Source organism: Trichechus manatus, unplaced genomic scaffold (assembly GCF_000243295.1).
Source record: "Trichechus manatus latirostris isolate Lorelei unplaced genomic scaffold, TriManLat1.0 scaffold00116, whole genome shotgun sequence".
NCBI classification, from domain to species: Eukaryota; Metazoa; Chordata; class Mammalia; order Sirenia; family Trichechidae; genus Trichechus; species Trichechus manatus.
Genome location: NW_004444052.1, coordinates 1188962 through 1216354, shown reverse-complemented (window position 1 = coordinate 1216354; position 27393 = coordinate 1188962). Strand labels below are relative to the sequence as shown.

The 27393-nt window shown below is 40.3% G+C and overlaps 1 protein-coding gene across 1 annotated transcript in view; it reads left to right on the top strand.

Annotated features, from left to right (window-relative positions):
- DNAH5 (dynein axonemal heavy chain 5) overlaps positions 1–27393 on the top strand; it is a 251935-nt gene that overhangs the window by 43318 nt on the left and 181224 nt on the right. Inside the window, exons 17-26 of the mRNA XM_012557737.1 lie at positions 7797–7942; positions 12427–12592; positions 13492–13740; positions 15703–15893; positions 16465–16552; positions 19697–19830; positions 22488–22689; positions 23210–23445; positions 25172–25390; positions 27069–27131. Coding sequence (XP_012413191.1) covers positions 7797–7942; positions 12427–12592; positions 13492–13740; positions 15703–15893; positions 16465–16552; positions 19697–19830; positions 22488–22689; positions 23210–23445; positions 25172–25390; positions 27069–27131 — 1694 coding nt within the window. The remainder of the gene's footprint in view (positions 1–7796; positions 7943–12426; positions 12593–13491; positions 13741–15702; positions 15894–16464; positions 16553–19696; positions 19831–22487; positions 22690–23209; positions 23446–25171; positions 25391–27068; positions 27132–27393) is intronic.

The window sequence follows — 27393 nt, the reverse complement described above, 5'->3', positions numbered from 1 at the left end:
TAAAAAAATACTACTGAGATATTTTGAATTCCTTTTATTTGTACCAAGTCTTTGAAAATCAGTGTGTATTTTTCACTCACAGCACATCACATTTCCAATGGGCCACATTCCAAGTGCTCCAAAGCCACATGTAACTGGTGCTTACCAAATTGGACAGTGCGGATATAGAACATTTCCATCATCACAGAAAATTCTATTGAACAGAGCTGGTCTGGTTAGTTTGTGTCATTTGTCCCAAGTTAGACAGCTTGTGGGTGGCAGAGGCAATTGACAAGAAGCCAGAATAGAATCCTTGGGATTTCTGGCTGGAACACTGAGTTTATATCTCCCCCAAAAGAGGAGAAGGGGACGGGTTCTTGTACCTCAAGTTGTTGAATGTCACGATTAACTTAGCTGGTTGCATATCCTCCCTGACATAAGAAGACCCAGAGGTCAAGCTCAGGTAAACCTCTTGAGAGAAAGGATCAGGTCTCTCTTGTTCATCACTGTGTCCCTACCTCAAGACGTGGCCCATAGGCGGTCCTTAACAGAGCTCTACTGTATGTTGATTGGAGGCATCCTTTGGGCAGTTGTTACAGAGTTGCTAGAAGGTGAGTGCTGTGAAACAGCTGTGAAGTAGTCATGCACATCATCACCATTTTGGCCAGTCACTTGGGTGAGCAGAAGAAATCATGAACAAAACGATTAAGAGCCAGTTGGACCCAGGAATTTAAAAGGTACTGAAGTGTCTTCCCACTCACCAATCCTTTCTCATCAAACCAGTTAACATGCCATCCTACATAAGAGAAACAGAGTCACAGAGCAGTCAAGACAATTTTCCAGCAATTCCATTGGGTTTGCCTAAAGCAAACTGCTTTGACAATGGGCCCAACATCCACATTTAAGAAGAGGCAATTTGCCCAGGGTTTTATTCCCACCATAAATCTTATCATTTTCTGCTCCTTAGACTGCTTGTCTTCTCTGCATTACACTAACAGCTCCCTTTCCCAGCAGCAGTGGTAATAAATGGTGTGCTTGCAATGTAGAAGTTAAGGTTTCAAGGTGAAGCCTTTGGAAGCGATTCCTTTGTAATTTCATTTATGGCCATGCCATATTTCATGGTGCAACACATTAACTCTGTGGGTGGCTTTGTGTGTGTTCCAGAGAAAGGGAGAGTGAGAAATCACGCCTGCCCTTCAACCTCTCACCCACTCCCCACTCCCAACCCAGTGGAATTTAGAAGTTAAAACACCTTCCGGGTTCTTAAAGGCAGATTTTAAGCCCTCCTGGAATTGACTCATAATTAACAATGCTGCAGAGCTACTCTCCAGACAGCCATGTTAAGAGATGTCAGAGATGAGGCTGCTCCAGGAAGACCCCTCTAACTCCTTCAGCCCACCAGGATGCCGCTTCCCTGGAACTCCTCCATCACTGACTGCCTGAGCCAGGCCTATATACCTTCTTCCCACAGTTAGGCAGTCATTTCTCTTGACAGTGGCAACTAGGGAGGAATGTTACTTTTCTGCCTACCTCCCTGCTCCAAACACACAGCACTGGTCATTGGGCTCACTTAACGAATGATTGCCAATCTCCGTCTTTGGGGTTCTAAAATTATCCTATTGGTATGGCCTCTCTAGGGGGCAAGCAATGCAGCATGATAGGTCCACATCTTCCAAGAAGGGGCCAAGAGCTATGTGATCAAGGAGGGAAGAAATTCAAGATTCATATTTAGGGCCTAGAACAGTTTCACAAGCCCTGGTGGCACAGTGGTTAAGAGTTCGGCTGCTCACCAAAAGGTCGGCAGTTCGAATCCACCAGTTGCTCCTAGCAAACCCTATGGGGCAGTTCTACTCTATAAGTTGCTATAAGTTGGAATCGACTCAACGGCAACAGGTTTGTTTTTTTTTTTGGTAGAACAGTTTCAAGTTCTGTCTGAAGCCAAAGCAGAATCTGACTTTGCACACAGATTCCTCCAACACACACACACACACTCATACATACACATAGAAACATATGTAAATACGTACACCCACCTACCCACATGCATATATATATAAACATGTATACACATGTACTACATAAGCATAGATACATATAAACACAGCCGCATTCTCACCTGTGTATGTGCACACACATAATATACATATACATAACAACATATGCATGTATAAAAAGCACACGTACATATACATATAGAGAAACATACATATATATGCATGTACACCTACACATGTATACGTACATAGAAACACACATTCACATACTCACACAAAACACAGCTACTCCATTCCTAAAGGGTTCTGCAGTAGAATTGTAGACTAGGGACTCCTTGAAGGCCTGTGTTGATCCTACAGGGGCTTCACTCTAACCACCTCCATTTACCCCTGGTACTTGTGGCAGGGGTCACAATAGGGACCAGGAGCCATGGGCATTTCCTTAGGTCAAGCAGATATCCTAGATTCCACCACTGGCTTCTCTCCCTTTTTCTGTGTCTCTTCTTCTATCTCCATCTGCATTCAAAATCCCAAAGACTTTCTTTCCCCAAACACATCCTTTTCTTAATCTTCTTTGGGTTAGGAGGTACCACCTCAAAGGCACTTTGCCTACCCACAAGACAAATAGAAGGAAATGCTCCTTCATGCAGAGAGTAGTATTCCTTCTGTGAGGAACTGCAGGTTGAGTATAGACTCACTGAACCTGAAAGTTCGATGGGGCCTTAGAAAACAGCACAACTCAGATATTTTAAAGGTGAAGAAACTGAGGTCCAGGGAGGCAAAGGGACAGGGCTATGGTCACATGAGCTGGTCAGTGACAGAGCTGGAACTAGGACATAAGACTCCTCACTCTTAATCCAGTGCTCCTATCACAGTACCAGTTTAGATACCCCTACAATCAATATGCCTGTAATGGGCATTCAAGGAAATTAAAAAGTGAGAGGAGTAGCAGTATGGCCCTGACTTTTATAATTTGTATCAGTTAAGTAACGCTAGCTGCTGTGACAAACAAGCCCCCAAATTTATAATGGCTTATACATGATAGAAGCAGATTTCTTAATCACATGAAGTCAAAATGAGTGTCCCTGATTGGAAGGTGGCACTCTCTTCTATGTGGTGGTTCACAGGCTCTTTCCATCTTGTGGCTCTGCCATCTTCAATATGTGGCTTCTAAGATTGCTGTGCTTATCCCATACTGCAATGATTTGGATCATTGCTCTCCATCCTTGAGGTCTGAGACCAAGCTTCCACCATCTTGTATTCTCAGTGCTTAAGCATAATGCCTTACCTAGTGTTTTTATAGCCCTAAACTATCAAGAACTTGTCTTACCTGTACCTTCCAAATACATTAGGCGTCGTAAGGTTCCAGCTACTGTATACTAAAGGTCGGTAAACCCCTAGGTGGTGCTAATGGTTTGTGCTTGACTGCTAACCTAAAGGTTGGCGGTTGGAACTCACCCAGCAGGAATGTGGAAGAAAGGCCCAGCGATCTGCTTCTGTTAAGATTATATCCAAGAAAACCCTATGGAGCAGTTCTGTGCTGTAACATATGGGGTTGTCATGATTCTGAATCTGTGCATTGGTAACGAGTTTTTTGTTTTTCAACATACTAAAGAATCTTTGAGAAATACTGGGTTGGGTGGTGGAGTGAGGAATTGTGGTCCTATAGATTTGGAGCTGGATTCAAAGATAAATTGTAAAGGGGTCTTTGGATCTGAATGTCTTTTAGGCTTATCACAATTTGAAGCCTGAATAATATAAAATGTCTTATCAAACCACCATAGAATATTATAGGGTGGAGAAGATTGTAGAATTAATCTTAATTTAAAGGTTGGAAAACTAAGATCAAGAGATGCTAAATGGCTTCTAATGACACACAGACCGAGTTCCTGGGTGGCACAAATGGTTAAACGCTCTATTATTAGCTGAAAGTTTGGAGGTTCGAACCCACCTAAAGCCACCTCAGTAGACAGGCCTGGTGATCTGTTTCTGAAAGATCACAGCCTTGAAAGCCTTATGGAGCAGTTCTGCTGTGCACCCTGAGGTCTCCATGAGTCAGAATTGACTCCATGGCAACTAACAACAAATGTCCCATAGATGTAAGCAGTGAGGATGAGTTTAGAATCCAGTTTTCTTGCCTCTAAACCTATTCGGAAACCCTGGTGGCATAGTGGTTAAGAGCTATGGCTGCTAACCAAAAGGTTGGCAGTTTGAATCCACCAGGTGCTCCTTGGAAACCGTATGGGGGCAGTTCTACTCTGTCCTATAGGGTCGCTAGGAGCTGGAATTGACCTGATGGCAATGAGTTAAACAATATTCTTTCCAAAATACATCTCCCCAGGAAATAGAACAAGAGGAAATTGGCTAACATTTCTATAAGGAGGCATTTAGAAAGTGTATAAAAACTTCATAATAGGAGTTACCACAACCAAATTAGAATAGGCTGCCAAGGTAGATGTTCATAATGGTCTCCCTAGAGAATACTAGGATTAAAGTGTTAATAATTTGAATGTTATAGCATAGGGTTGTCTGGAGACAAGGTAATTGTTTCTAAAGAATTTCCTCTTTGCCCTCTGATTCTATTATGTTTTCTTTTTGCAATTTAAATTAAGGAACTGAGATTGAACAAAGATTAGGTTTCTTTGGGGGGCAAACTGTTGCATCTCAATGACAGCTGGATTCTTTATTGGATTAGTGAAGCCAACCCTATTATTTGCAGGCGGTTATTTGTAGCAAGGTGGAGCCCTGGTGGCATAGTAGTTAAGAGCTTGGCTGTTAACCAAAAGGTCAGCAGTTTGAATCCACCAGCTGCTCCTTGGAAACCCTAGGGGACAATTCTACTCTGTAGGGTCACTGTAAGTCGGAATCGACTCGACGGCAACAAGTTTTTTTTAGTTTTATTTGTAGCAAAAGGAGCCCTGGTGGCTCAATGGTTAAGTACTCAGCTGTTAACCAAAAGGTAGGCAATTCGAACCCACCAGCTGCTCTGCAGGAAAAAGATGTGGCAATCTGCTCCTGTAAAGATTACAGCTTTGGAAACCCTATGGGGGCAGTTCTACTCTGTCCTGTAGGGTTGCTGTGAGCTGGAATTGACTCGACAGCAGTGGGTTTGGTTTTCTTGGTTTATTTGTAGCAAACATGTAAAAGAGTATTGGCCATTCTTCAAAATAACAGACAGAGCTTCCATGGAAATGATTTTGCAGTTTATGCATACCAGTTGCCGCGGTGTCAACTCTGATTCATGGTGACGCCATGTGTGTCAGAGTAGAACTGTGCTCCATAGGGTTTTCAGTGGATGATTTTTTGGAAGTAGATCACCAGGCCTTTCTTCTGAGGTGCTTCTGGGTGGACTCAAACCTCCAACCTTTTGGTTAGCAGCACCACCCGGGTACTCCCGATCTATGCGTACTATTCCACACCAGTTGCCGTCGAGTCAGTTATGACTCATAGCGACCTCATGTGTTGCGGAGTAGAGCTATGCTCTGTAAAATTTTCATCACTATGACCATTTGGAAGCAGATCGCCAGGCCTTTCTATTGAGGTGCCTGTAGGTGGATTTGAACTGCCAACCTTTTGGTTAGTAGCCGAGCACTTAACAGTTTGTGCTACCCAAAGGCCTAATCTATGCATAGATGCCCTTAAGAACACTCTCAAGCATCAGTCAGTTAGAAATGAAGGCATTTTTGAGAATAGTAAAGAATTTTCTTGAGCATACATGCTTAAATAAAAGTGTTGGCTCACTTTTAGTAGTCACTATGCTTATTAAAAAAAAAAAATCAAACCAAACCGGTTGCTGTCGAGTCGATTCCGACTTATAGTAACCTTATAGGACAGAGTAGAACTGCCTCATAGGGTTTCCAAGGAGCAGCTGGTGGATTCAAACTGCTGACCTTTTGGTTAGCAGCCATAGCTCACCATAGCTCTCAACCGCTGTGCCACCAGGACTCCAATATGCTTACTAGGAGGAACTATTTGGAATTTTAAGCCAGCCTCTTTAATAATTAGCTTAAAATATAGAAAAAGTTCAGGCTTTTATTCTTTAGGAAGTAAGGTACTTAAGCAAGTATTTATATCTCTGAACCATCTTGAGTTCATAACACCAACTTTCTTGTATTCACTTTCAACTTAATTTCCTAGGAGAAAGTAGTAGTAGAAAAAGAGATTTTACTGTCTCTGTTGACAAATGTACTGCCCCTTAGATAGAGATTCACTAACCATCATTTCTACTTTTGATGTAAAATTTTTGTTAGTTTCTTTCAGAATTGGTCCTTCATCCATGGAACTTAGTGTTCAATATTATTTTAGCAAAATTTAAAAAGTGTACTTTATATATAATACATTATAATCCGAGAAGCTGGACTATATGAAGAAGAATGGGGCATCAGGATTGGAGGAAGACTCATTAACAACCTGTGATATGCAGATGACACAGCCTTGCTTGCTGAAAGTGAAGAGGACTTGAAGCACTGATGAAGATCAAAGACCACAGTCTTCTGTACGGATTACACCTCAACATAAAGAAAACAAAAATCCTCACAACTGGACCAGTAAGCAACATCATGATAAACAGAGGAAAGATTGAAGTTGTCAAGGATTTCATTTTACTGGGATCCACAATCAATGCCCATGGAAGCAGCAGTCAAGAAATCAGACGACATATTGCATTGGGTAAATCTGCTGCAAAAGACCTCTTTCAAGTGTTGAAAAGCAAAGATGAAGACTAAGGTGCGCCTGACCCAAGCCATGGTGTTTTCAGTCACCTCATATGTATGCAAAAACTAGACGATGAATGAGGAAGACTGAAGAAGAATTGACGCCTTTGAGTTGTGGTGCTGGCAAAGAATATTGAATATAGCATGGACTGCCAAAAGAATGAACAAATCTATCTTGGAATAAGTACAACCAGAATGCTCCTTAGAAGCAAGGATGGCAAGACTACGTCTCACATACTTTGGACATGTCAGGAGGGATCAGTCCCTGGAGAAGGACATCATGCTTGGTAAAGTAGCGGGTTAGCAAAAAAGAGGAAGACCCTCAACAAGATGGATTGACATAGTGGCTGCAACAATGGGCTCAAGCATAAAAGGATTGGGAGGATGCTGCAGGACTGGGCAGTGTTTTGTTCTGTTGTATATACAGTTGCTATGAGTTGGAACCAACTCAACAGCAACTAACAACAACGATAGTCATGACAAAAGAAAAAAATGGAGAATTTTGGTTTAATAATATTTATTGAATATCTAATGTGGAAGGGAGCCCTGCTGGCACAGTGGTTAAGAGCTTGTCTGCTAACCAAAACATCAGCAGTTCAAATCCTTCAGCTGCTCCTTGGAAACCCTATGGGGCAGTTCTACTCTGTCCTGTAGGGCCACTAAGAGTTGGCATTGACTTGACAGCAACGGGTAGTGTGGAATAAGCACTGTGCCAAGTGCTGATGATGTAAGGATGAAAAAGATGAATTCCAGAAGGAGATAAGACACATGAGTAGACAATATGGACTACGCAGTGATGGAAGTATGTGTAGAGCACAGTGGCAGTAGCTTCAGATTTCAGAAAAGCCTCCTAGGGGAAAGGCATTTGAGCTGAGTCTTCAAATACGGGTCAGACTTCGGCAGGCTGAGGAAGCTGGGACATTGGTTAAAGAACAGTGTGTGAAACCGAAGGGTGAACGAGACGTCTAGGGGGCGTTATGTAAACTAATTCTAAACTGAGTAACTTTAATCCTGATTTTCCTACTATAATTTAATCGTGTGTTGATTTTTTTTTTTTTTTTTAACAAAATGCTTTAATCTCTCTCTTTTTTACTTTTATTTTTTTCCAAAGAGGAACTGGAGTTGCTGCTGGACAGGGTCAATGACTTGATTGAGTTCCGCATCGACGCCATTCTAGAAGAAATGAGTAGCACACCTCTCTGCCAGCTCCCCCAGGAGGAGCCACTTACCTGTGATGAGTTTCTCCAAATGACAAAGGTCATTGTTGTTGTTAGTTGCCATTGAGCTGATTTTCTCTGTATGTGCAGAGTAGAAAACCATAGGGTCTTTAAGGCTGTCTTCTGAGGCACCTCTGAATGGGTTTGAACTGCCAACATTTTGGCTAGTAGTCAAGTACTTAACCATTTGTACCACCCAGGGACTCCTACAAAGATCATTAAACCAAAAACCAAACCGGTTGCCGTTGAGTGGATTCTGACTTATAGAGACCCTATAGGACAGAGCAGAACTGCCCTGTAGGGTTTCCAAGGAGTGGCTGGTGGATTTGAATTGCCGACCTTTTGGTTAACAGCCCAGCCCTTAACCGCTGCACTACCAGAGCTCCACAAAGGTCATTAGAAGACTGATACTTTTTATTTTAAAATATTTTTTTGATTCATTTTTCTCTAAAGAGAGGGCATTTTGTGAAGCATAAAATGATTTTTCCTCTAACTATGACAGATGGGCTCCAAACCCTGAACTTCTGACAATACTTTGAAAATGAAGGGGAATGTCTCTTAGGAGTCACTTAGGTATGAGCTCACGTCACTTCTTTTCAGATCAGTAGGGAGGAAATTGTTATGGAACACATTTCTAATTTCTCTTTTTTTTTTTTTGATGAATAACACTATTTTGCAGAAGAGCTTCTAGTAAGCTGAGATTTAATTTAATGAAATTAATTTTAAACAACTTCTGGGCAGGATTTCTTGTTTAAACATTTCTATAGAGCGATGTTTCCCAAACTGGTGTTCTGTGGCACACAGTTCTGGAGCGGTTTTTAGGTAAGCTGGGAAAGTTGGGATGTGGGTGCAAACTGCTTAGGCTAAAGACTGCACCCTGTATCCCTCCCCCTTTTACAGACCCAGTGCACACCAGCATATTAAAATAAGGTCTCCTGGAAAAGAGTTCACTTAGCTTTCTTTAACCCATTATTTCCCAAAAGTGTTTGCAAATGGGACACGTTCTTCCCTATACCTGGAGTAAAATCCTGGAAGCAGTGTTCCATGAAGTTCTTCTTTGGGAATGTCCCTTTAGCATCATGGGAAGTGTTCATGATAGGCTTCCTGATTCTAACAACTCTTCAGTGATGATTTTAATATAGTGTATCCGAGTCCCCAGTCCTTGGGTGGTACAAATGGTTAATGTGCTCCGCTGCTAACCAACAGATTGGCGGTTCAAGTCACCCAGAGGTGCCTCAGAAGAAAGACGTGGTGAACTACTGCTGAAAAATCAGCCACTGAAAATCCTGTGGAGCACAGTTCTACTGTGACACACATGGGGTCACCATCAGCAGATTCCGACTTGACGGCAATTGGTTTTTTGGTCGGGGTTCCCTTTGGTTGGAGATTCACTAGAAGGACTTGTGGAACTCAGCATATAATTGTACTCAGGGCTAAGAGTGACATAGTAAGGAGTCATAGCTGGCTTATAGGGAAAAAAAGAGAGGCAGAGTCTGGAGAAATCCCTGTGCAGGCTTCCTCATGCTCTCTCCCCTCATGACGGGTCATCCAGCGCACACTCTTCCTCCTGCAATGAAAATGCAGCAACGTGTGTACTGTGTTTCTGCCCAGGGAAGCCCATTAGAGACTCAGAGCCCAAGCTTTTTATTGAGTGTGGTCACGTAGGCACCCTCTGCCTAGTATGTTCCCAAATTCTAGACTCCCAGAAACAAAGCAGGTGTTCAGCATAAGCCACATTGTTTGCACAAGCCGTCTAGGCACAGCCAATCATCCTCATTGGTTAGGGAAGGGCAGGCACACTCCTGAAATCTGGGTTCCCAGACTCCAGCCGAGGTCCAACCTTGCAAGCAGTCTTAGACCTGCTGTATTAACCCTTTTCTGCACATTGGTAATCTTCCGTTTATACTGTATTCTATTTTACAATCAAAATTTAATTTTGACATTTTGTAAATTTCTAATCCCCTCTCTCCTTACGTTCACTAACTATAGATAGACCTAAAATTCTCCCTTATCCCTCCTGTTCATTTTTTTATACCCTCCCCCAAAATCCCCTCCCCGCAAGAAATCACCAGGCTCCATAGTTTTGGATATTACCCCTATTCTGTTGACTGTTTTATAAAAATGTATTTATTTTAAATTTAAAAGTAAATTTTAGAGTATTTAAAAAATGAAAAAAAGTAGCATTTTTATCAGGCACACCACCTTTGTTGTAATTTTGGTGTATTGCATATTTACATGCCTTTTAATAAAGTTTCAAGACCTGCTGTACTTGAGTAGGTTTCGGGTAGTGTTTTTTTTTTAAATCCCTGTTAATGTTTCTTCATAAAATATTTTTCATGTTCCCAAATGGGTTTTATAACCATCATTTTAATGATACCTCTATAATATTTTATTAAGCTTCTCAGTTCCTTATTGCTGGACATTTAGAAGGCTTTCAAAGTTTTCCTATTTTGAAAAGAGCTGTAATGAACACAGTTATGTAGCATGCTTTTTTTCCCCTTTAGGATTATTATCATCCCAAAGTCAGATTATTGGGTCAAAGAGAATGGCTTCATTGAATGATATTTGTAACCAAATTGCTTTTCAAAAGGGTGATACCAAGTTACAATGCCTCCAGCAACACAGTAGTACCAATTTCACTACCTTCTACCAACACTATTTTATTATTATTAAAAAACTTAAAAGTAGTAATAGGCAAAATCATGGAACCTAATTTTAACTACTAATATAAATGAACAACTTTCCTTGAAATTATTTAATTTTCATAATTCATTTATTTCTTCAATAACTCTTTGGGAACTCCACTTCAAACCACTGCTGGGGTTATAGCAGTGAATAAACAGGAGAAATTCTGTCATCATGGAGCCCACTTTCAAGTAGAGGATACAGGAAAACCAAACCAAACCCCCAAAAGCAAATGATACATCAGATGGTGATAAGTTCAATGAGAAAAATTAAGAGGATAATGGAGAAAAGATGTACCTGACAGGAAGTTGCTATTTTGTCTACGGTCAGGAATGACTTCTGTAATTACATCTGAAAAGAAGAAAGGGAAGGGAGTGAGACTCTTTGGCGAAGAGCATTCCAGGCAGAGAGAACAGCAAGTGCAAAGGCCTTGAGCTGGAAGTGGGCTGTTATGGCAGCTGGAGGAAGATGTAGAGTTGAAGTTCATCGAGTACATTCATAAGCTGTGGGGGAAAATCAAGTAGAAAGGGAGAAGAAGGGGTAGTTCACACAACATATTAACTGGGGAAGCAGGAGAGAATGTGTTTCAGAACTCGAGCTATGTGATTACCTTTGAGTAGAAGGAGAAACAGTGCATTTTCTGAAACGGGGAGATAAGGGAAATGAAGGAGTCAGATTTGTCTTTCAGGTGAAGGCATGGGTTCAGAGAGTGGGATGAGTCTTCATGACATGGCCTTTATTAAAACTGAGAAGCTTGATTTGCTTTGTGTTGTAGAAAGCAAGATCATCTACTGAGCATGATGGGGAGGATGGAGTAAAGATTTGAGGACACCAGGGTTTGAGGACACAGCTCTTTTGGAGCCTGGTAGAGGAAAGTGATTTTGACCATGCAGAATGATTCCTGGGTAGCTTTAGAAAGCCAGTTGCATTTGGAGACCATGAATTCCCAGTGCCAAGCATCTGCATGGTCAATGTGTATGTGAGTGAGAAGGAGGATCACCTGGCTCATCTGTGTTGGGCTTCTGGGTGGGGGCAGTGGAAGGCTAGTTGGAGGGGAAGAGAATATCTCTGAAAGTAATTAGGAGATGGTGATGCTTGTTGGGAAAGGTGAGGAGAGAAGGAAGGCTGACTAGAACAGATTTATGTGATAGGAAGGAAGTTTCATGGGAAGAGAGGCAGCTGATGACTTTTGAAGTTATTTTCTCTCCTGCTGGAGAAGCCCATAACGTATTGGTTTGTCCATGTTGCTCCATTTGGTTCCCTTGTATTTAACATATTCCTTTACAGAACTCCTGGCCTGGGTTAGTATCTTTTAAACTAGTGCTGCTGTAACACAAATGCTACAAGTGAGTGGCTTTAAAGAACAGAAATTTATTTTCTCACAGTTTTGGAGGCTGAAGGTCCAGATCAAGGGCTTGGCTGTGTCATTTCCTTCCTTGTTGGTAGCCCTGGGCTTTCCTTGGTTTCTTGGCAATCCTTGGTTTGTAGATGATGCCCACATGGAATCTGTCTTCCCCTGCCTGTGTCTCTGTGTCTATTCTGGCCGTTTTATACTCAGATGTGATTAGGATCTACCCTGCTCTGATATGACCTCATTAATATAACAAAAGAAAAAATCTATTTCCAAGCAGGAGCATGTCCACAGGTACAAGGGCTGGGAATTCAACACATATTTTGGGGAGAGAGATTTCACTCCATAAGAGGGGGAAGGGTGTGGCCAATCATCGTTAGAGGCTGAAACCTCTCCTGGAGGCTGAACCCAGGGCACTACAACCATTACTAATGTGCTCTCAACAGCTAGACCAACAAATATGACATTGTTGACTTTGTTTTGTTTAGGACCTTTGTGTAAATGGTGCTCAGATACTACATTTTAAAAGCTCATTAGTGGAGGAAGCTGTCAATGAACTAATAAGTATGTTGCTGGATGTGGAAGTTCCATGTAAAGATGAAAGTGAACAAGTATCCAGTGAGAATAGGGTTGATTCGAAAAGTGACAGTTCAGGTAAGAGATGTGGTCTTGAAAGGATCTTATTTTTCTGGAATATTTGCTGAAAACTACAATTTTCAACATAGCAATTGATTTCATATTTCTGTAAACACCCTCTCGATTTTATAATGGTACGTACAAATCTGAAGTTATGATTCTGAGCATATTGCTTTTTGTTAAACTTTGTACACATGTACTTTGCATTCGCCCTTGTTAGTTCTCCTTGCATATTGATATCAAAAAACCAAACCCACTGCCATCTAGTCAATTCCAACCCATAGCAACCCTATCGGACAGAGTAGAACTGCCCCATAGGGTTTCCAAGGAGCAGCTGGTGGATTCGAGATGCTGACCTTTTGGTTAGCAGGCGAACACTTTACCACTATGCCACCAGGTCTCCATGCTGATATGGGTATGTGTTTTATTTGACCTTATCAATAGAGTAGGATGCATCATGGATTAGAAGTCCCCTTGGAAAGAATCTAGACTAGAGAAAACCTTTTGTGGGACAGTTGAGGACACTGAGATGCAGAGAAGGGAAGTTTTTCCCCAAGCTTCTGTGGCCATGGGTGGAAGAGAGAGCACCAGAACCCAGGCCCCTGGGGCCAAGTCTGGCTTTTCCAGCCATTGCTCCTGCCTCTCTGCTTGGCTGTTTCCTCACACTGAAGAGAAGAGGCCAACATCAGTTCATGTGGAGCCCTGGTTTCTTTTTCCTACCCTTTGGTGGCCTCATTTTCTAAAAAGCATGGCATTTAAGTGATTTTAAATTGCACGTAATTTATCTTCATTTTCTTCCCTTTAACTGCAATTATTTGTTTACTTGCAGTCATGTACTAAATTGCAGTGTCTGGTTCTCTCTTGCGTGCGCGTATCTCTCTTCTCCTGCTTTCTTTCTCTCACATGCCTTATAACAGAGAAAAAGGAAGAAGGAAAATCCAACGCCTTGACATCTTCTCTTAATGCCAGTGAAACTGGGCCTGGCCTCCTGCCCTTGATGACGGTCAAGAGAAAGAAGAAAGAGACTGCCATGTTAGAGGAAGAAGCCTGCGAGTTGCTTTCTCATTTCAACCATCAAAATGCTGATGCTCTGCTGAAAGTTACCAGGAATGCCCTAGAGACCATTCGAAAACGCATTCACGCCTCCAACACAGTTCACTTCCGGGGTAATAGTCCCACACAGTTGTGTTCCGGCTGTCCAGGCAAAAGTGGTGCTGTGTGTGCAAGTGTGTGCCTGTGGTGTGCTTGTCGTTGGGTGCCATCATGGTGATTTTCCACTCATAGCGACCTCATGTGACAGAGTAGAACTGGCCCATTGGATTTTCTAGGCTGTCATCTTTACAAAGGAACCCTGGTGGCACGGTGGTTAAGGGCTATGGCTGCTAACCAAAAGGTCGGCAGTTTGAATCCACCAGCCACTCGTCGGAAACCCTATGGGACAGTTCTACTCTGTCGTATAGGGTCGCTATGAGTTGGAATCGACTCGACAGAAACGGGTTTTGTTTCAATTTTTGTGTAATCTTTACGAGAGCAGATTGCTAGGTCTTTCTCCTGCGGAGCTGCTGGGTGGGTTCTAACCACCAACCTTTCAATTAGCTACTGAGTGCTTAACCTTTGGGCCACAAGGGCTCCTTGTGTGCATATGTATTCCTATTAATTTTAAATGATTTAAAAAAACTACTATTTATTGAGCACTTCCTCATAAGTTTATACCTTATGAACTTTGATCATCCCAACAATCCTGTGATGTAGGTTGTATCGTTACTCTCGTTTTACAACAACTCAAGCATAGAGGTAAAGTAATTTGCCTAAGGTCACTTAGCTTTTGTTAATAACATAAAAGTTGGCACCATTTTAAATCTTTTTATAATAAGATTTCTTATAATTAGTGAAGAAAACAATACACACCTTTAAAAGAAGATACATAGAAAAGATAATTTCATTGTTAAATTGTTAGGTTATTAGCAAGTTTTGTAAAAGCGAGAAAAATCTTCTTAATGCCACACTCTCCAAGGTAGAAAATATTTTCCTATTCTCCTGTCAGTTTAGTACTTCCTGGGTGATTTCTTCATTCTCAATACAATCATCTCTTCCTCAGAACAATTCACAAACAGATATTGCATTTCCCAGATGGGCCAACAAAAATCTATCAAAATGAAAGACATTATGAAATTAAATTTTAAATTAAAAATAGTAGAAAAATAATGAAATAAATGTAGTTCAATAAAACTGAAAAATAAAAGCTAATAATATCCTTTCATTTATTTTAAATGTTGTTGTTTATGGGAAAACATCTTTGAAATTTAATTAAGAGTAGATAAAGAGAAGTAGAATCTTTGAAAGAATTTTGGTATTATGTTTTATTCTGTTTCATTTCCATTCAGAATAGGGGATAGTCTTTTTCTTTAACACAAAGATATTATTAGAATTTACCAAATGTTGACTGATATGCCAAATATTAAGTTACAGATATTTCCCAACTTTATATGTTATAGGTATTTTCAACTAACATCTATAAAATAATACATGATGTATCTCTGTCTCTATATTGGTACCTTTATCTATACCCAACTTTAAAAGCCCCTTACATATAAATGGTGAGTTACTCTTTATTTTCCCTTCCACTTTTAACTGCTATGAGTTTGGATTATACACTCTGTAGCAGAGAAGGCATATATTTTATTTGAAATTCCAAACTGGTTATTTGCTCTACTTTGACTTGTTCTGAGAATTACTCTTGTTTTTCATTTTTTGCTTCCTTAGTCCACATTTAACTAATTTGCTGGCATCTGGTTATTTGGACAGCACTATCTTCAAAGATTTTAGGTAACAGTACATAGTTAGGGCCTGATCTTACACAGTGGCTTTCATTTATGGAGGGTATACCAAGAAATTATCATCATCAGAAAATGGCGTGGGGTCCACCCAACTGCTCTGGGTCTTGAATACAACTAGCTCCTCCAGCAGTTTTCATTCACTGATTGAATTATTCATTCAACAAGTATTTGTTGAGCTTCTGTTATGTACTAAATACTCGTTTAAGGTGCTTTAATTTTTCTAGTTAAAAATGTGCTAAACCCAGTTTTAAGTTAAAAATATTAAATCTTCTCTGTTTTGTGTTGACTCAGACAGAAACAACGAATCCAAGATGAAACCAAACAGTGTGCCCATTTTCCAGGCAAGTATCATGTTGGCCATTCCCAACATCGCCATGACCCCTGCCCTGGAGGACATACAGCAGACACTGAACAAAGCCGTGGAGTGCATAGTCAGTGTCCCCAAAGGGGTTCGACAGTGGAGCAGTGAGCTGTTGTCCAAGGTGGGTGTCATGGATTGAATTATGTCCCCCCAAAAAAGTGTGTATCAGTTTGGCTGGGCCATGATTCCTGGTGTTGTGTGATTTTCCTATGTTGTAAATCCTGCCTCTATGATGTTAATGAGGGAGGTTGGGTGGCAGTTGTGTTAGTGAGGCAGGACTCAATCTATAAGATTGGATTGTGTCCTGAGGCAATCTCTTGAGATGTAAAAGAGAGAAGTGAGCAGAGAGACAGGGGGAAATCATACCACCAAGAAAGCAGTGCCAGGAGCAGAGCGTGTCCTTTGGACCAGAGGTCCCTGTGCAGAGAAGCTTCTAGTCTGGGGGAACATTGATGAGAGAGCTGACAGAGAGAGAAAGACTTCCTCTGGAGCTGATGCCCTGAATTTGGACTTTTAGCCTACTTCACTGTGAAGAAATGAATTTCTCTTTGTTAAAGCCATCCACTTGTGGTATTTCTGTTATAGGCACTAGATGACTAAGACAGTGGGTGTGGGATGAAGGAACTATTACCTGTAGATATTGCTTCTATTACAAATGGGGCAGAGCTGAAAAATATCCTTTCACATTGTAGAAAAAGATACATGAAAGAAAAATGGCTGCTTTGAGGAATAATGAAGACAGTGATTCTGATAATGAAATGGGAGAAAACGAACTTCAAGGTAAACGTTCTTTCAGTTCTTGAAAAACAGTCACTGTGACCTTTGTTGACCTTACATGTATTCTTTCTTGATTAGTTTCCTAGGGCTTGCATAACAAAATGCCTTGTATACATTAGGGGTCACTTCCCCTCAGGCCTGGGAACAACCAATCTGCTTTCTGTCTCTATGCATTGGCCTATTTTGGACATTCCATATAAATGGAATCACAGTACATGTGGTCATCTGTGACTAACTTCTTCCATTTATTTATTTATTTATTTATTATGTTTTTGGTGAACGTTTACATAGCAAATTAAGTTCCCATTTAACAATTTCTATACATGTTGTTCAGTGACATTGGTTAAATTTTTCACAATGTGTCACTCTCATTATTTCTGTTCTGGTTGTTCCGTTTCCATTAATCTAGCTTCCTTGCTCCCCCTTACCTTCCCATCTTTGCTTTAGGGTAATTGTTGACCCTTTGGTCTCATCTAGATGATTTTTTTTTTAAAGGAACAACATTACTCATAGGTGATATTGGTCATTTTATAATCCAATCTGTTATTTAGCTGAAAGATGACTTCTGGTGTGATTTGAGTATAAAGTTTAAAGTATCTCAGGGCGATAGTTTTGGGGGTTCCTCTAGTCTCTACTAGTCCAGGAAGTCTGACTTTTTTAATAATTTGAGTTTTGTTCTATATTTTCCTCCCATTCTACCCAGGACCATCTCTTGTGTCCCTGGTCAGAACAGTTGGTGGTGGTAGCCCGGCACCATCTAGTTCTTCTGGTCTCAGGGTAGATGAGGCCGTGGTTCATGTAGGCCATTAGTCCTATAGACTAATTTCTTCTCTGCGTCTGTGGTTTCCTTCTTTCCCTTTTGCTCCAGATGAGTAGAGACCAATAGTTGTATCTTAGGTGGCTACTCACAAGCTTTTCATACTCCAGATGCTACTCACCAAACTAGGACATAGAACATAACGTTTATGAACTATATTATGCCAGTTGACCAAGTTGTCCCACAAGACTATGGTCCTAAGCTTTCCAATCCAGTTAACGAATCCCACGAGGTGTTTGGTTATGTCTAGGAAGTATCCGTAACTGTGCCCCAGCTCCTTCTTTCATTTAGCATAATGTTTTCAAGTTTCATTCATGTTGTAACATTTCTTCATTTCTTTATATTGTGGAATGATATTCCACAGTCTGGATATACCACACTTTGTTTGTCCCATCCACCCAGCTTTATAATTTATAGCTTTATGCAGTTGTCTTTTGAATCGAATAGGAGAAGAAAAGTATCATAAACAAAAATACATTTATACTGTTGTAGCCACTGTGTCAGTCCATCTAGTTGAGGGTCTTCCTCTTTTTCGATGACTCTCTACTTTACCAAGCATGATGTCCTTCTCCAGGGACTGGTCCCTCTTGGTAACATGTCCACAGTATGTGAGATGAAGTCTCTCCATCCTTGCTTCCAAGGAGCACCCTGGCTGCACTTCCTCCAAGACAGATTTGTTTGTTTTCCTGGCAGTTCATGGTATATTCAATATTCTTTGCCAAAACCATAATTCAAAGGCATCAATTCTTCTTTGGTCTTTCTTATTCATTGTCCAGCTTTTGCATGCATATTAGATGATTGAAAATATCATGGTTTGGATCAGGTGCACCTTAGTCCTCAAAGTGGCATCTTTGCCTTTTAACACTTTAAAGAGTTTTTCTGCAGCAGATTTGCCCAATGAAATACGTTGTTTGATTTCTTGACTGCTGTTTCCATGGGCATAGATTGTGGATCGAAGTAAAATGAAGTCCTTGACAACGTCAGTCTTTTCTCCATTCATCATGTTGCTTATTGGTCCAGTTGTGAGGATTTTTGTTTTCTTTATGTTGGGGTGTAATCCATACTGAAAGCTGTAGTCGTTGATCTTAATCAATCAGTAAATGCTTCAAGTCCTCTTTGCTTTCAGCTACCAAAGTTGAGTCATCCTCATGTCACAGGTTGTTAATGAGTCTTCCACCAATTCTGATGCCACATTCTTCTTCATACAGTCCAGCTTCTCAGATTATTTGCTCAACATAGAGAGACTACTGTAGTCTCTGCTTTATTAGCTTAGTGATCAGCTAATGATTGCACAGAGTTTTTCCTTAAATGCCTTGAACCAATGAGTCTTTCACCCTTTGCCTTTGAATTCTGTGTGTGCGTTGGGGCACCCTAAATGTTTAGGTAGTCTGTAACAGTGCTTTAGCCTTTACTTCCTGCTTGTTCAAGGTCTCAAATTCATCTAGAGATGAAAGATTAGATGAAAGATTATATCTCTTTTCTGGGCACATGCATGTCTCTACACATGTGTGTTACCTTATAGAAACCCAGGGGTATGTCAGAGATTCCCCATACCCTGTATATGTATCTCATTCTCCAGATGTTTTAAAAAATGTTTTTGACCAACCTCTTGTTTGCCCCAGCTGGTATCATTGCCTCAGGCAGCAGCGATGTTAAACAATTGCTGCTGATTGTTTTTGACAGACATTTTAGGGATAGCATTTTTCCCACTTTTGATCCCAGAAACCAAAAAAAAACCCAAACTCATTGCCATCGAGTCAATTCTGACTCATAGCGACCCTATAGGATAGAGTAGAACTGCCCCATAGAGTTTCCAAGGAGCAGCTGGTGGATTCAAACTGCCGATCTTTTGGTTAGCAGCCATAGCTCTTAAACACTATGCCACCAGGGTTTCCAGAGTTAAGTAAAGATAAGCTCATTTAATGAGACTTTTCCAGTGAGCTTCCAGACAGATCAAGTAGTGACAGTTCTGGTGGACAGAGTGTCTTGAGGCGCTGCAAACCCAGTCTGCCCCTTCAGTTTTCACAGTGACTGTGGTTCCAAGGCTGCTGGTTTTCACAGCTATAGTGGAGTTGGAGAGGGAGCAAATTAAAACACTGCAACTGAAATTGACTGTTTTTCCTAAGTAAGCACTCCTTTGATTGTTGTAAGCTTTTCTGAGCTCTGAAGAGTTGGTTTTAACAATATTTTCTACTCTTCCCATTGATTTTATTAAGGAGAAGATTTTCATTGGTCCTTACTTTACCACTCCAAAAATCACCTCATCTTTTAATAAGTATGATGCCTATGGTGTTAATATAAACATTTCTTCTTCTTCTTCTATGTTTTAGATACCCTTGAGGTAGCATCTGTAAATTTACCTATTCCAGTGCAAACAAAGAATTATTTTAAGAATGTTTCTGACAACAAGGAGATTGTAAAATTAGTCTCTGTGCTTAGCTCGATCATCAACTCCACAAAAAAGGTATGTCAAGAGAATTTGTAGCAGGACGCTTTGCTTTATAACACGTGTGTGTGTGGAAAATTAGACACCACCAGCTTATCCTACATGTAACCTGGGTCTCACCCACTCTACCTTCAGTGAGTGGCTAATAGCATCTTATTTATGATAAAAAATGCTTGTTTAATTGAAGATCACTTTCATTTTAGATTGTAAAGAGAAAGAATTGTTATTCCTTTGTTTCGTATTGTGTTCTGGTTAATGCCTTTAACCTCGCTTAGTACAAATGAATCCAACTTTTAAAAAATCTGATATGCCCAAACCACAAATCAGAATGAGATTATAACCCACTTTCAAAGAGTCAGTTATATTAATATATTTGAAATAGAAAAAGGTTTACAGTCAGCTTTTCATATTTGTATAGTCAAAAAAATCTTAGACAATAAAAAGGTATGCGCATTGATGTGTAAAATCAGGCAAAATTAGAATAAATAAAATATTAACATTATAAATGCAAGTTTGAATATATAAATACCATATTGAATATACCATGGACTGCCAAAAGAACTAACAAGTCAGTCTTGGAAGAAGTACAACCAGAATGCTCCTTAGAAGCAAGGATGGCAAGACTTCGTCTCACGTACTTTAGACATGTTATCAAGAGGGATCAGTCCCTGCAGAAGGACATCATGCTTGGTAAAGTAGGGAGTCAGTGAAAAAGAAGAAGACCCTGAACGAGATGGGTTGACACAGTGACTGCAACAATGGGCTCAAGCATAGCAATGATTGAGGATGGCGCATGTCTGGGCGGTGTTTCATTCTGTTGTACATAGGGTGGATATGAGTGGGAATCAACTGGACAGCAGCTAACAACAACAACAACATTGCACATAGATGCAAGCTTTGGTTAATTGTTTTCCTCCAACCTTGTTTTCTCTCAACTTTCCTTTTAGTTCTTCAAGTCAAAAAGAATCAAAACACTGAAGTCGTTTTTTACTTCTTTTTATCTCGTATATTCACGTTTCCACCAAGAACTGTTGACTGTTTAAGAGTGTTTCTCAGTGTTGGGGGAATAATTGTTACTCAGTAAATACATCTTTGCTATTACTCAGTTTTGATAGAATGAGTTACATTGCTTGAAAGCACTTTGAAAAGCTACCAACTGTTATAACAATGTAAGGAACTGTTATTAAATTTAGTTTTAATGTAATTCCTGAGGGAACTGGAAACTTTCGCATTTGTACGCTTTCAGTTTTGCTTTCATAATATATTGAAGGTCCTTTATTTAATTTTTTCCCTATGGACAATGTTAACATAATTCAATTTAACAAATATTTATCTAGTGCTTAGTATAATGGACTCTATACTAAATGATAAAAGTGTAAGTAGAATATTCTATGATGATAACAAAAATTCAGCTGTGTTTTCAAAAGTCTAAGTAACCATAGAAAATACAATAAATCAATAATAAGGACCATTATTTTTCTGAATATGTGACAGTATTATGAAAAGATAAGGGTAAGTCATAACTGAGATTAACATAATGCTAGCAACATACTGCTTATCCCTGTATCATTTTTGTTGTATTTGCTTTCATATTTTATGAGGGAAATGAACAAATGTTAGTCTTCCTTAAAATAATAGAAAGGATTGGCATTTAGAATAACTTGAAGGACTTTTTCCGGATTTATAGGATTGCCAGAATTGGTTTTGGAAGAAAATGTGCACACTTAGTCACAGTACTAGACGTGGCCAGCCTCTCATAGACATAACCCCTTCTGAACGATACTGAGCCACAGAAGAGCCTATGATCTCTGGCCCCTTTCTCTGGTCCTGAACGAACTGGAATGCAATCCTTACCTACCCTCAGCAAATCCACAGGTTGGCCATCAACATATAACATTGCCTGTCTTGAAAAGATGAGCTGGACCAAACAATTAAAATAAATTTGGTAATAAAAAAACTCAAGCAGAACATCTCTACATAGCTAGTTCATGTAATTTTTTCCTTTAAGCTGCAGCTTACCACCATTATAAAAAGTTCTAATTTAATAAGGATTCACACTTTCAGGTAAAATAAATGAAAGTCTAAAATTTAGTTAGGGTATATTTTTAATATTATAATCACTTGGATGTAGAAGGAGCTCAGGGTTCTGGAATTTGTAACCTTATATAGGAGTCTTTAATGATTTGTAATTCATTCTCCAAATCATCGTTCATTTATGAATCTGTCAACATGCAGTTGCAGTGCATTCTGGGTATGCGTGTCAACACTGCAGCCTGTGCCAGGGGTTTAGCTCTGGTTGGAACAAGTGATGGTGGGTCTAGCTTTCTGTATTTTTCTGGGTGGGAAGTAGTCAGGTCTTTTTCCTACGGAGCCCGCTGGGTAGGTTTGAACTACCAATCTTTTGGTTAGCAGTCGAGCCTTAAACTTTGCTGCTTTTAATTGATGGTAGAAGTCATCGTACTGGGAAAAATAGCATTTGATAACATGACCTCTCCATTATATTGACATCCTCTGCTAATTATCACTTGTGAGTGAGCCAATTCACCATTTCACCTTATAGAGGCACCCTTTGTAGCAAATCAGACTGTTTATTAAAAATCCAAATTTGGCAAGTATCATGATGCCATTTCAGATTCTTCCTTCTCAACCTAAATCTGTTGTTATTTATATTCTAGGAAGTTATTACCTCTTTGGATTGTTTCAAATGCTACAATCACATTTGGCAAAAGGAGAAAGAAGAAACCATTATGACGTTTATTATGAAAAACCCCTTACTTTCTGAATTTGAATCTCAGATTCTCTATTTCCAAAACTTAGAGCAGGAAATCAACGCTGAGCCAGAGTACATCTGTGTGGGTTCCATTGCACTATACACAGGTTGGTTAATTTTCTCCAAGACAGTCATAAAAACTCAACAGTATTGTTATGTCTTCTGTGAGAATTCTAGTTATCTTTAAGATGCACTTTTTTAAATGGACCTCACATTTTAAGACCAATTGGTATTTGCTTTTGATTCCCTTCTGCTTAATTAATTATTCTGGACTATCTTGAACACTTTGCACCAAACTTTGAAAATAACTGCTATTTCAGAGAAAGGGGATGGATGTGTTGTATTTGGAATTAAAGTTTACCATTTTTTAATAAAAAGTAAACATTTGAGGCTTATCTGTGAGAGTTTTGACGTGTAATTTTTTCTTTTGAGCATTTTGATATGTTTTGACTTGTTGCAAAAATGAGTTCTATAAAGTGAATAAATAAGTCATGAGTAGGAAAAAGGAATTTTCTTCCCAGTTTTCCACATATTATGCAAAGTATCCATTACTGGTGAACAGTTGCACTGGGTCTTCTTATACGGGTTCAAGTGTTCAGGCTTAACTGTGGACGTTGGGTTTTACAGCGGGTTTGAAGTTGGCCTTGACTGTTGAGACGAAGGCCTGGATGGCTGTCTTAGGCCGCCATTGTAACAAAAAGTACAGGATCGAGATGGAAAACATTTTTACACTTGTGGAAGAATTCAATAAGAAACTGAATCGTCAAATTAAAGACCTGGATGATATTCGGATCGCTATGGCAGCACTGAAAGAAATCAGGGAGCAGCAGATCGCCATCGACTTTCAAGTGGGACCCATCGAGGTAACGGCCCATCATCTGTTTATAATAGCAATGCCTCCACATCCTGGGTACTGTTAGCTGAAGTTTTGTCCAGTCCTGGATTGGAGTTACAAATGGATGCTAGACCTGAGCACAATCATTTCAATAACGATGATAATGAAACAAAAAAATAAAAAACCAAACCCGTTGCCATTGATTGGATTCCGATTCATAGTGACCCTATAGGATAGAGTAGAACTGTCCCATAGGGTTTCCAAGGCTGTAATCTTTGTGGAAGCTGACTGCCACATCTTTCTCCCACAGAGTGGCTTGTGGGTTTAAACTGCCGACCTTTCGGTTAGCAGCTGAGTGTTTAACCACTGTGCCACCAGGGCTCCTTATAATGGTGTTACTTAACCCTAATACGGTGCTTACTATGGGACAGTTCTAGTCTTTTGCCTGTTGTCTGAGGTCGGGTCCCCAAAAAAGCAGAGCCTGAGGTAACGCTTTCTGTGCAGTGATTTATTGGTGAGTCTCACAGAACAAGGGGACTGAGGGAAGCAGAAACAGACGGGGTAAAGCTAAGTGAGGATGTGGTCTCAGTTGTGGTCTAGCCTCATCCCATGAGGAGCTCAGGAGCATGAGTTGTACCACACAGTTGGCCCCACCTTGAGGCAAGGGGGTTGCCCTTTGTACCCCCAAATCACTTGGTCATTGACCATAACCTCCCCATGAGGAGGCCTCCATTTAGAACTGAGGACAATTCTCCAGGGAAGGTGGCAGCTGTCACTCCTAGCAGTGGGGGATGCAAATACTAGCTGGCAAATGGGATCCAGTGGGGCCCCAAAGCGTCCATACATGCATTAACTCATTTAATCCTTACTACCATCCCTACTTTATGCACAAAGGAACAGAGGGGCAGAGAGTTATACAGTTTGAATAGTGTCATACATTACTTGTATTTTTTTGTACCATATCGTATTGTTTTTTCTATATAAAAATGTTTTATCACCAGTGGGTCACTATATTTTTTTAAATGAGACTAATGTAATTGTGGAGTCCCTGGGTGGTACAAATGGTTAACCATTTGGCTGTTAACTGAAATGTTGGAGGTTCAAGTCCACCCAGAGGTGCCTCAGAAGAAAGGCCTAGATATCTATTTCTGAAAAATTAGCCACTGGAAACCCCATGGAGCCCTGGTGGTGCAGTGGTTAAGCGTTTAGCTGCTAATCAAAAGGTCAACAGTTAGAATCTACCAGCTGCTCCTTGGAAACCCTCTGGGGCAGTTCTACTCTGTCCTGTAGGGTTGCTATGAGTTGGAATTGACTTGATGGCAATGAGTTTGGTTTTTATGAGTCTGGAAACCCTGTGGAGCACAATTCTACACTGACACTCATGGGGTCATCATAAGCTGGAGTCAACTTGATGGCAACTGGTACTGGTAGATGTAACTTTGTGGTCTAAGAAAAAATACTTTTATGTATGTGGTATTTTATGTTTTTAAAATGCATTCAAAACAATATTCTTTGATAATCACCAAGCCCTGTGAAGGAGGCAGGATATTTTTCCATTTTACAGATGAGGAGACCCAAGCGGAGTGGATCCGCTACTCATTTACGCTCGTCTGAGTTTGCAGGTAGAATAACTAGAACCCTCAGGGTGGATTCCCTATCGTTCTGATCATTTCCATTCTAATGCTTTAATACCTGAATGTGTATAGGTTTGTGTACGTGACTGGTAGAAATTAGGATTTTCTTCTTTCACATAGGAATCCTATGCCCTGCTTAATAAATATGGACTTCTGATAGCAAAAGAAGAGATGGACAAAGTTGACATTCTGCGCTACGCGTGGCAGAAGCTACTGGCACGTGCCAGTGATGTGCAGAATGAATTAGTCTCACTGCAGCCTGGCTTCAGGAAGGAGCTCATCAGTACTGTGGAGGTCTTCCTCCAAGACTGCCACCAGTTCTATCTGGACTATGACTTGGTACGACTCTGGCTTTCTTTGTGTGCGTTTGGGGCTGGGGAGTGAATAGGGCATGAAAAACATAGCTGTAGTTTAAAAATTATGGGTTAGATTCCATAAAAGGTGATGGACTTAGGAATAAGAATTTTGTTTTCATGAGAGCAAAAGCATTTCCCTTTCCCATAGAGTTCATCCAGAATAAATTCAACAGGAAATAGGGAATTTAAAAGTGCTGTTCACATTATGGGCCATCTGGGTGGCACACATGGTTAAGCTCTCAGCTACTAACTGAAAGGTTGGTGGTTCAAGTCTACCCAGAGGTGCCTCAGAAGAAAGGCCTGGCAATCTACTTCCAAAAAGTCACAGCCATTGAAATCCCTATGACACACATGAGGTCGCCATGAGTTGGAATCGACTCAGTGGTAATTGGTTTTCTTTTGGTTCACATTGTATCATTGGTCTTGTTACTGAAGTTGTTTGATAGCTTTCTAAGTTTGTGTGGACAAAAACTATCCACGTATCATTATAATGGTTGTCCTTTCTTCCTCATTCGTTCCACAAATAACACAGAGCACTCAGCCTGGTACCAAGCACTGTCCTTTGTGCTGAAGACATAGCAGGGGACAAGACAGATGAGGCCCTGCCCCCATGGAGTCCAGATTTTTATCATATATATATGTTTTTTTTTACTGTAGAATCTTCTAGTGGGAATATGCTGTGTAGTGGGATTTGTTTTCCAGCCAATTATGTGCTAAAAAAACCTGTCGCCGCCGAGTCTATTCCAACTCATAGCGACCCTATAAAACAGTAGAACTGTCCCATAGGGTTTCCAAGGAGCAGCTGGTGGATTTGAACTGCCAACCTTTTGGTTTTCAGCCAAGCTCTTGACCACTGTGCCACCAGGGCTCCTTATAATGTGCTACAGAAGGGAAATATGTAGAGCATAGGATAAAATTTGTGCCTATTACCTAGCAGCCCATCAAATCACAAAGCATATATTGTTGTTGGGTACTGTCCAGTCAATTCCAGCTCATAGAGCCTCCACGTGACAGAGTAAAACTGCCCCATAGAGTTTCCTTGGCTGTAATCTTTATGGAAGCAGATCACCAGGTGTTTCTCTTGAGGAGCCACTGGTGGGTTTGAACCACTGACCCTTTGGTTAGCAGTCAAGTGTTTAACTGTTGTGCCACCAGGGCTCCTTACAAAGCTTCGAAAATTTAGGAAATTGCATCCATGAACGTGATGGATACAGAAGCACAGAAATCCGTGTATTTAAGATGCTCTAAAGCAGGAAAACCTAATTTGAATGACAGTATTATAGGTCGCTTAACAGATAGGAATGAGAATGGTGAGATCTGTGAGTTACAGCATTAGTGTTTTAGCTCAAAACCAGACATTGTATGTTCTTCTTATAGAACAGCTGTTGACTCTTCTTTGCCTGTCACCTAAGAAATGAATAATACAGCTTTCTAATTCTCAAAGTTTTTTGATTTTGTATCCTTAACTTAACTCTTTTTAGACTTGAAAAATGTTTCCAGATGAGTCATTTTCTGAGGCTTTATTTTTCACAAATAAAAAAAAAAGCTAAGTTTCCTGTCATGTATGTGACATGCATGCAATGTTTGGTATTCAACTGTCTTGAGCTCATGAAATTTGTATGCAGATGCTTCATTCTATTTTATGTTTATTTTTCCCCCAGAATGGTCCAATGGCTATTGGCTTGAAACCACAGGAAGCCAGTGATCGGCTTATCATGTTTCAGGTAACCTTTTGAGTAGAAACATAGAAATGACCTTCTAAACAACCAAAATCTTACTGTGTTTTAATCATGTATTTTAAAATATATGCCTGTTGTGGAAGATGGCATGATACTGCTATTTAAAAAAATACTATCTGGTATGGTTACAGCTAAAGGTGGTTTCTATGTAAGTAATTACATCCACTTCATACCCACATTTACATGCTCCCAGTGATCTTGGAGGTTTGCGTGTCTGCCACTGTCTCTTCATTTGCCTGTTTGTTCA